The sequence below is a fragment of the Pituophis catenifer genome, unplaced genomic scaffold, assembly GCF_029215685.1.
Source record: "Pituophis catenifer annectens isolate HBS135680 unplaced genomic scaffold, rPitCat1.0.hap2 SCAF_2, whole genome shotgun sequence".
NCBI classification, from domain to species: domain Eukaryota; kingdom Metazoa; phylum Chordata; class Lepidosauria; order Squamata; family Colubridae; genus Pituophis; species Pituophis catenifer.
Window position 1 is genome coordinate 209,061,771 of NW_027256882.1, and position 9,356 is coordinate 209,071,126.

A 9,356-nucleotide genomic window follows, 5' to 3' on the forward strand; every position below is an offset into this window, starting at 1 on the left:
TAGATAGATAGATAGATAGATATTGATTGATAGACTAAATAAGTAAATACAGTATAGTCTGTCTTTTTTGACAACACACACTGTCAAATTCACATGCTGCTTTGCATGCCTCCCACAACTCTTACCAACATCATAAAATTCACCTTATTACACCTCTCTTCTCCCTCAGAGTTTGAGAAGTATTGTCAAGAAAAAGATTGAAAAAGATGGCAGCCTCAAAACTGCCAGAATTGTCTCTTGCCAACGCTCTGAATAGAAAGCTGAACTTCTATTAGCTGGGGGGGGGGGGCGGGGAGAGAAGCATTTATAGACATACACGCCCGCATGAGCACACCAACAAAAACTTCAGTCTAGTGTAATATTTTGGGTCACTCGAACACACTGGCCAAACTTCTTTCACTTCCTAAAATCAGGTTTGAGAAATTTCTCAACTCAGATCATGTGATTTCTTGAAGGCACACGGAAGAGTCAGCTCATTGGGGCATGCTGCCTGTTCCCAGTGCCTGCTAAGACAATCGGAGCTTGATAGAAAGAGGGAGGGAAGAAGAAACAAAGAAACCTGTTTGAAGAGGCAGAGAGAGGAAATCCCTTCTTTGCTTTTGCCTTCAATGTTGTAAGCAAGCTTTTATTTTCAGGTTAGAAGGACTGGGTTGGCTCCCGGCCTCCTTCTCTCCTTTTCCTCAGAGAAATTAAGCCACTGTCTCCCAGTGACCACAACTGCTGACACAATGACGACCTGGATTGAACCTCTTGTTGCTGGTGCTCAGCTTGCCAGCGCTTTCTACGACACAGGACTGTTGCTGGTGGTGAAGAACTACTACAACCAGACCAATTCTTCTTCAGCGCATTCCAGCGAGGAGGCTCAGCAAAAAGCGATCTCTGACTTTTACATCATCTACCATCTTGTTGATGGGTTAACCCCACTGTTATCAGCTTATGGCCTGGCTCGGCTGGGGGACCGGATAAATCGGAAGATCAGCATTTGCGTGCCTTTGTCTGGCTACTTACTCTCCCGCTGCCTTCTGCTCCTTTTGATCTTGTTGGCTTGGCCAATTGAGGTGATGTACGGGGCTGCTGTGTTGCACGGCTTGACTGGAGGATTCACCACGTATTGGGCCAGCATCATGGCCCTGGCCTCCCAGGGTTCATCTAAGAGCAGAAGATCCCTGCGTCTCATCCGCATTGAGCTCATCTATGGCATTGCTGGTTTTGTGGGAAGCATTGCTTCGGGACACCTCTTTGTTACCTTCCATCTCCGTTATCAGCATGGCATAGTGCTAATTTCCTGTAGTGTTGCCTTATATGCCTTGTGTGTCATCTACGGTCTATTTGTCCTCCAAGTCCCCAAACCTGGAGTTTGTGACCCAGCCGCTTCCACCCATGTGGTCCAGCCTGACAACAATTTGGTTGATGATGAGAATTTACTGTTCCATAGATCCGAGAGTTCCTCCCATCTGGGACCTGCCAAATCCATTATTGCCCTGCTCTTTGTGGGGGCCATCCTATATGACTTGGCTGTAGTTGGATCAATGAATGTGCTGTCACTCTTCTTCCTGAAGAAGCCGCTGAGCTGGGGACCAGAATATGTTGGCTATGCCAATGCTGCTGGCCATTTGATCTTCATTACCAGCTTCCTAGGAGTCTTTGTGTTTTCCAAGTTTCTAAGAGACACCACCATGATCATGATCGGGATTGTGTCCTTCTCAGCTGGCATCCTTATTATGGCCTTTGTGCGATGGACATTCCTCTTTTACATTGGTGAGTCAGAGCCTTTTCATGCACCTCGCATTCATTCAAGCAGCATTCTTTTGTTTCATTTCATGAAAGATTTATTACTCTTCTTTTATACTGACCTTTAGAAAATTTAAACTGTAACCTTATTCTAATTTATTTGGAAGTAAACCCAATATACCTTGCTTTTGAATAGGTCTCTATAACAGGGGTCCCCAACCAAGGGTGAAATCCAGCAGGTTCTGACAGGTTCTGGAGAACCGGTAGCAGAAATTTTGAGTAGTTTGGAGAACGGGCAAATATCACTTCTGTCTGGCCCCAGAGTGGAGTGGGAATGGAGATTTTGCAGTATCCTTCCCCCAGGAGTGGGGAGGGAAAGGGGATTTTGCAGTATCCTTCCCCTGCCATGCCCACCAAGCCACACCACGCCCACCAAGCCACTCCCACAGAACCGGTGGTAAAAAAATTTGGATTTCACCACTGTCCCCAACCCCCGGTCTGCGGACAGCTACCAGTCTGTGGCCTGTTGGAAACCGGGCCGTGCAAGTGGCAGGAGAGGGAACAAAGCTCAATATGCACATTTGTGGGATTAAGTTGCACACATGAAACTATCCCCTCCCCACTACCGCCACCCTCCACTGCCGCTGCTGGTCCCAAGAGCTGGAAAGTTTGGGAATTGCTGCTCTATAAGGCTGCACAGATGTGACTCCCATTGCACTTCCACATAGGATCTGTAAGGTCATCAACTGAAGCAGCTTTATAAATGCTCTAAAGTAAAGGTAAAGGTTCCCCTCGCACATATGTGCTAGTCGTTCCTGACTCTAGGGGGCGGAGCTCATCTCCGTTTCAAAGCCGAAGAGCCAGCGTTGTTCGAAGACGTCTCCGTAGTCATGTGGCCGGCATGACAAAACACCAAAGGCACACGGAACACTGTTACCTTTCCACCAAAGGTGGTCCCTATTTTTCTACTTGCATTTTTTACGTGCTTTCGAACTGCTAGGTTTTTTGTTTTTTTTTTTTGCTTTAATTTATATGCCGCCCTTCTCCGGAGACTCAGGGCGGCTTACAATGCGTTAAGCAATAGCCTTCATACTTTTGTATATTTATACAAAGTCAGGTTATTGCCCCCACAATCTGGGTCCTCATTTCACCTACCTTAGAAAGGATGGAAGGCTGAGTCAACCTTGAGCCTGGTGAGATTCAAACTTGCAGTAATTGCAAGCAGCAGTTGTTAATAACAGTGCTTAGTCCACTGTACTACAGGCTCTTTATAGGTTGGCAGAAGCTGGGACAAGTAACGGGAGCTCACCCCGTTACGCAGCACTAGGGATTCGAACTGCTGAACTGCTGACCTTTTGATCGACAAGCTCAGCATCTTAGCCACTGAGCCACTGTGTCCCTATAAATGCTCTATAGATGCACAAATATCAAATTCTTCAGCAATCAAAACCATTCTTCTGATATTTATAATATATTATGCAATTGCATAGGGTGCTATACTGCATAATTTATTTAACTTCTCCTAAACCTTAGGAGAGGGAAGGGTCACACATCTCTGAAACCTCATCTTTCATAATTGTCGGTTCTCTATGGTCTTAGCCTTTTCTGTGGCTTTTTTAACCACACATTGTCTGCACACTTCCAAGCCTATTTTTATAACAATGGAAGAGCACAAAACCTGTGGAAGGTTGTTGTCTCCTCAGATGAAAATTAAATTTCTCAAAAAGCTAAATTCTCTCCTGAAGACCATATTCTGCATAATCTCAGCGTTCCCAAAGCCGCCTGGATATGCAGTTGAAAGGGGTGAAAGACAAAATTGACAGATGCTTTAACTCTCAGAATAGGAATCGCACATTAGAAGGGCTTCAAAGGACAGAATAAAATATACTACAGATAGTCCTCGAGTTACAATCATTAGTTTAGTGACCATTTAAAATTACAGTCGCACTGAAAGAAAGTGACTTATGACCATTTTTCACACTTACGATTGTAGCATTCGCACAGTCACGAGTTCAAAATTTGGACGCTTGGCAACTAACTCATATTTATGACGGTTGCAGTGTCCCTTGCCACCTTCTGACAAGCAACGTCAATGGGGAAGCCAAATTCACTTAACAATCGTGTGACTAATTGAACAACTGCAGTGATCCACTTAACAACTGTGGCAAGAAAGGTCGCAAAAGGAGGCAAAACCCACTTAAGAACTGTCTTGCTTAGCAATGGAAATTTTAGGCTTAATTGTGGTCGTAAGCCGAGGACTACCTTTAAATCAATTCGTCTAGTTTTGAATCTGCACATTTAAAAATAAAATCCCTGCAAGGTGCCTACATGTATGTGTTTAAATGTGTGTGTGTGTGTGTCTCAAAAAGCCAGAATTAATAAACCTTCTTAATTCCATCGATCTTAAATGGTATGGCAGCATCCTGTTTGTAATATTAGGCCATCCATTGCAGCTCTCTCCTTCCTCTGACTCCTCCAGAACAAGGAGACCTTGTCCATCTCTGCTGTCACTTAAATCCAGGGGTGAAATTCAGCAGGTTCTGACAGGTTCTGGAGAACCGGTAGCAGAAATTTTGAGTTGTTTGGAGAACCAGCAAATACCACCAGAGTGGGGAGGGAATGGGGATTTTGAAGTATCCTTCCCCTGGAGTGGGGTGGGAATTAAGATTTTGCAGTATCCTTCCCCTGTCATGCCCACCAAGCCACACCACCCCCACCAAGCCACGCCCACAGAACCGGTAGTAAAAAAATTTGAATTCCACCACTGCTTAAATCCCTGATAGAATGGGGGATGCAAGGGCAGATTTTTCTCTCTGGCTCACTCAGATGCTTAGTGCTGCTCTCTGACAGCAGTTTTCAGACCCCTTTCCAGAACATAAGCACTGCCTTTGATATTTCATAGAGCATCGTCTAGTCACTAGGGGGTTCCCACCCGAGGGTGCTCGATATTCCAGGGGGTGCGAAAACTTGGGTTTAGAAGTTTCCAAATTATAGTGTGTGTGCATAATTATATGCATATAATTATATATTTTTGTAAGGGGTGCGAGAATATATCAGAAGCTTTCCAAGGGTGCGGGGTATAAAAAAGGTTGAGAATCCTAGTGGAGAACATCCATTGCTTCTCATTTCATAGGCTAAAGCTAAATCATTGTTATTATAGCTGTTATTGTTACTCTTCACCTGCATTACATCTGGAGATTATAATATACTTCAGAGAGGTTGGCTTTTAGAGTCCTATGTTCAGGCTTATCTGACAAATTGATTTCTCACTGTCTTAAGAATGCAACTCTCCTCATCGTTTGTCCAACAAACAAGACAAAGTTGAGGAAAACAGCCTTAGTTGCCAGCCATGCCAAAACATGAAGCTGAGGCTTCCCATTTGTCCTTTTAAAAACAGCTACAGCCTGATCTTCCTTAAAAAGGTTGGGCGTTTGACCTGACCATTCTGCATTCTGCTCTGTTTCAGCTCGTGCTGTGATGCTCTTTGCCCTCATTCCCTTGCCAACTATCAGATCTTTGTTATCCAAACACGTTGAAGCCTCAACCTACGGTAAGAAACAGTTCTGTGTTTATGTCTTTGGAAAACATTAACTTTCAGAATAAGCTGACTTGAGTTTATTCCTATCAGTTGACTTGGTGTCATAGAAATATGCAGTAACCCCAGTAAGATGAGTCAGAACCAAATTCCTACACTTACCTGTAAGACTATGCTATGAGTATCAATGCCTTAGGCTTTGATTAAAGCTTTCAGGTGTCGGAAGCACATACTTTCCTTCCATAGTTTAGAAAAAATGTTGTGGGTGATTCCACATTGTCTGATTTACAAGGAGGGCTGATTTGAAAGCACCCTTAGAAAAAGGTCTTTTTCGGACAGAGGCTTATGAAGGCGCTCCCACATAACACCGCTCCTGCGTGAGCTGCACTGGCTCCCAGTGGTCTTCCGAGTGCACTTCAAGGTGTTGGTTACCACCTTTAAAGCGCTCCATGGCATAGGACCTAGTTATCTTCGAGACTGCCTGCTGCTACCGACAACCTCCCATCGACCCGCTCCCTCGGGGTGCCATTAGCCAAACAATGTAGGCTGGTGACCCCCAGGGGGAGGGCCTTCTCTGTGGGGGCACCTACTCTATGGAACCAGCTGCCCCCAGAGATAAGGAAAATCCAAGACCTTGGTGCCTTCCGCCGTGCCCTTAAAACTTTCTTTTTTCAGCAAGACAGGCTGGCTTAACATATTTTTAAAATATTTTTAATTGGTTTGTCATTTTAAACTGGGGCCAAATTAATATATATTCTTTTAATTGTTCTTAATGTTTGAATTGTATGTTTTTATCTGGCTGTACACCGCCCTGAGTCCCTCGGGAGAAGGTGCGGTATATAAATTCGAAATAAAATAAAATAAATAAAATGAAAAGTAGCAGCCGTAACTTTAAGCTTCCATTTTAAATTTCACACAATGTCATTGAATCTTCTGGGCCACTGAAGGGATATGTTAAAATACAGTTTGTAGCTGCCCAGCACAAAAATTCTAGTACATGTACCAATTTTGGATTCTGCCAGACTGTTGGGAGTCCAACAGTGACCCACTGCCACCAGTCTAGACTTTCTGGAGGCATTTCATTTGCCTACACATGATAGAAACAAGAAGTTGGAGAAATAGCCTATAGGGCAATCTTTTTCCAGAAGAATAACCCATGGAAATATATAATCAACTTGGGTTTGGGCTACAGTTAGTTGGTCATTCAAAGCTCTGGTATTTTTGATAAATCCAGAAACCCAAATCATCTCCGAAATAAAGCCACAATATCTTTAATTAATTGTGAGTTATTTAAACTCACTGAGTCAGGTTGAACCAACCTAGAAGAAAGGGCTATCTCACTTTTTTGACTTCACAACCTAGATCTGAGAATCAAGGAAAAGCACTGCTTTGAGGGACAGGGGTTTGAAATGGAGACAGCAAGGATTGGACAAGAGTTGCTAAGCCTCTCCCCACCCTCTATCAGTGACTCTTAGCCCAAATTGTCCTCCAGAGTTTTGTTTATAGTGTATTAACATCACATTTCAAAAGTCAGAAAATAATGACTTTCCAAATGCCATAAAAGGGAGCAGAATGTTGTCTGAGATAGTGCTATACACCCGTTAATCCTACATCAGAATTTTAAACCTGTTATAGCTCCAAGTTCCAATTCAAAGGAGGTTCCACTTGCTAGGCTCTTCCATTATGTAATATTCACTCTTGAAATCAACATAATTATTGCCTACATTATAATTGCCTACAGAATTAGTTTCTAGCACTAATCTGCTGTTGCTTGTCCTATTAATAGTAAGCAACCACAACATTCTGGCAGCAACAGCCTGTTTACAGAATGACAAACATTAAAACTGGTTCAAGAACTTCAGAAATGATTATATAAGGCGTTTATGCAATAAATGCTGGATTTTATCTATTTCTCTGTAACCGAAGCAATCCAGCAGGTGCCTTTTAACTTTTCACAAGTTGAAATTAAAACGTTGTTCTCAAGCCGTTACTACATTGTAATTACATTTTTTTAAAAAAACAGATTAGTTATGAATATTGTAAGTGATCTGGTTTCTGGTAGAAATATGCTCTATGTTCTTTTTCATTCAATCTTATATCTGCTTTCTTTTTTCCCCTAGGAAAAGTGTTTGTCCTTCTGCAGCTGTCACTGGTGATCACTGGAGTTGTGACATCAACAGCCTATAATAAAATTTACCAACACACCCTGGACTGGTTCAGTGGATTCTGCTTCCTTCTGTCATGTGCCATTGGTTGTCTAAGTCTTATTCCTATCAGGTAAAGTAAACTGAGGGCAAACTGAACTTTTCAAAGACAAACCTGATTTTCCTTATCTGTATATCCCTAGATTCCTAAGATTTGTTCAAGGATCTAGGTCCAAGCCAAAGATTTTTCAAATTCCTGAAGCAGGAGGCTGGCATTACATTATGATGAACCCACAACCATGCCTCCTAGGAGATCATAATTTACTGCTCCTGTATTTTTTAAATTAGGTATTATAGAACCCTTGCAGAGGAAGAAGAGCTGAGCAAAATTCATGTGTTATCTAAGAGCTGAGAACCCCGAGTTGCCATCTCTCCAGATTTCCATATATGTTCAAGAAGATGGCAATATTTGTGTTATTCTGGACTCCATACTGCTAATGCTCTCACTGAAATCAGGTTGAAGTATGGCCCGAGGAACCATCAGACTAACCTTTGCACAAAAACTACTTTTCTTTAGGAATGTCCACAAAAGTTAGCCCCTTTTTTGATGTATTTGTTTCTGGTGGGTTGTGCTTTACTTGTGAAGTTTTGTACCTCAGACATTTTACTGAAATACTAGTAATACAAGATTGATTTTGAGAAAGCGGGTCTGTGGAAATTCTCAATCATCCAGGTCATGATTGTCTCAAAGGTGCTTTTTCAAAAAAGACAACTGGACTTCCTTGATTTTTTTTTCTTGAAAACATTTCACTTCTCATCCAAGATAAGAGCTAAAGAAGCTTTTGGATGAGACGCAAATCTTTTTCAAGAAAAAAAACCCCAATAAAGTCCAGTTGGCTTCTGGAAAAATACCTTTGAGAAGGCAGGGTTTGTTTTTTTTTCTCCGTCTCCAGGAGCAAAACAACTTGAGGTAGCCTTGGGTCAGCTGCCAAAAAAGAGGATTGTCCAACTTCAAGGAAGTAAAATGTTGGGTATTTCAGAAATGTAGGTGAGGCCGTTCAACCGTGGAAGTTAATTCACTTTCTCCATCTAATTTCCTTTTCTACCCCTTGCAGTTTTGTAGCCTACAAGCAATGGACACAATCTGATTTAGCAGAGAGATTAGCCAACCGAAAACAACCATCGGCTTCAGAAGCAGATATACGGAACAAGTTGGAGCAACCAGACAGACTGACTACATGAAAGACAGCCTTGTTACTAATTATGCCATTAGGGACATTTAGTTTAGGAACCAGTTTCCTGTACTCTTTCATGTACAAATAGGCTGTTGAAACAGCATAAGGAAAGCAACTGAAAACCATGTATGGAATAAGAGGCATGTGGTTTCTGAGTGCTGCTGCTTTGGAACCACATTTCATAGCAATCTCCCTATTCTACAATCAGGATATGTTTGTTCACCTACCCCCTTTCCATCTACAATCCTTCTAGCAAATAGTCTCCTTATTCAGGTTTTAAAGCAAAATATCCTTCCCTGGGAATCCTCAGAAACACCCATTCCCCATATTTTTTATTTTTTATTTTAAATTTGATTTATATGCCGCCCTTCTCCGGAGACTCAGGGCAGCTTACAGTGCGTTAAGCAATAGCCTTCATACTTTTGTATATTTTATACAAAGTCAGCTTATTGCCCCCACAAACTGGGTCCTCAATTTACCTACCTTAGAAGGCTGAGTCAACCTTGAGGCTGGCAAGATTCGAACTTACTTTAATTGCAGACAGCTGGTGTTAAATTACAGTGCCTTGTCTGCAGAGCTATCCAGGCTCTGCATATTTAGTCTGATTTTCCCCGTAGTTGGACTAGATGGCCTCCCAACTCACAGGATCCTTGTTCCTTAAATCTCAGTGCAATATCCAATTTTGGGGTGATGGGTTAGAAGGCTATAATC

The 9,356-nt window shown here is 42.4% G+C and overlaps 1 protein-coding gene across 1 annotated transcript; it reads left to right on the top strand.

Moving 5' to 3' along the window:
• Positions 1-728: 728 nt before the first annotated feature.
• SLC46A2 (solute carrier family 46 member 2) lies at positions 729-8,652 on the top strand. The gene is made up of 4 exons (XM_070935493.1): positions 729-1,758; positions 5,198-5,281; positions 7,387-7,543; positions 8,526-8,652. The coding sequence occupies exons 1-4, from the start codon at positions 729-731 to the stop codon at positions 8,650-8,652; spliced, it is 1,398 nt and encodes a 465-aa protein (XP_070791594.1).
• The last annotated feature ends 704 nt before the right edge of the window (positions 8,653-9,356 follow it).

Bases quoted from the DNA above. Each gene is read 5' to 3' on its own strand.
- SLC46A2 (XM_070935493.1), top strand. From the start codon at position 729: ATGACGACCTGGATTGAACCTCTTGTTGCTGGTGCTCAGCTTGCCAGC. The intron at 1,759-5,197 runs GTGAGTCAGAGC...GCTCTGTTTCAG, and splicing joins GACATTCCTCTTTTACATTG to CTCGTGCTGTGATGCTCTTT. The intron at 5,282-7,386 runs GTAAGAAACAGT...TTTTTCCCCTAG, and splicing joins CGTTGAAGCCTCAACCTACG to GAAAAGTGTTTGTCCTTCTG.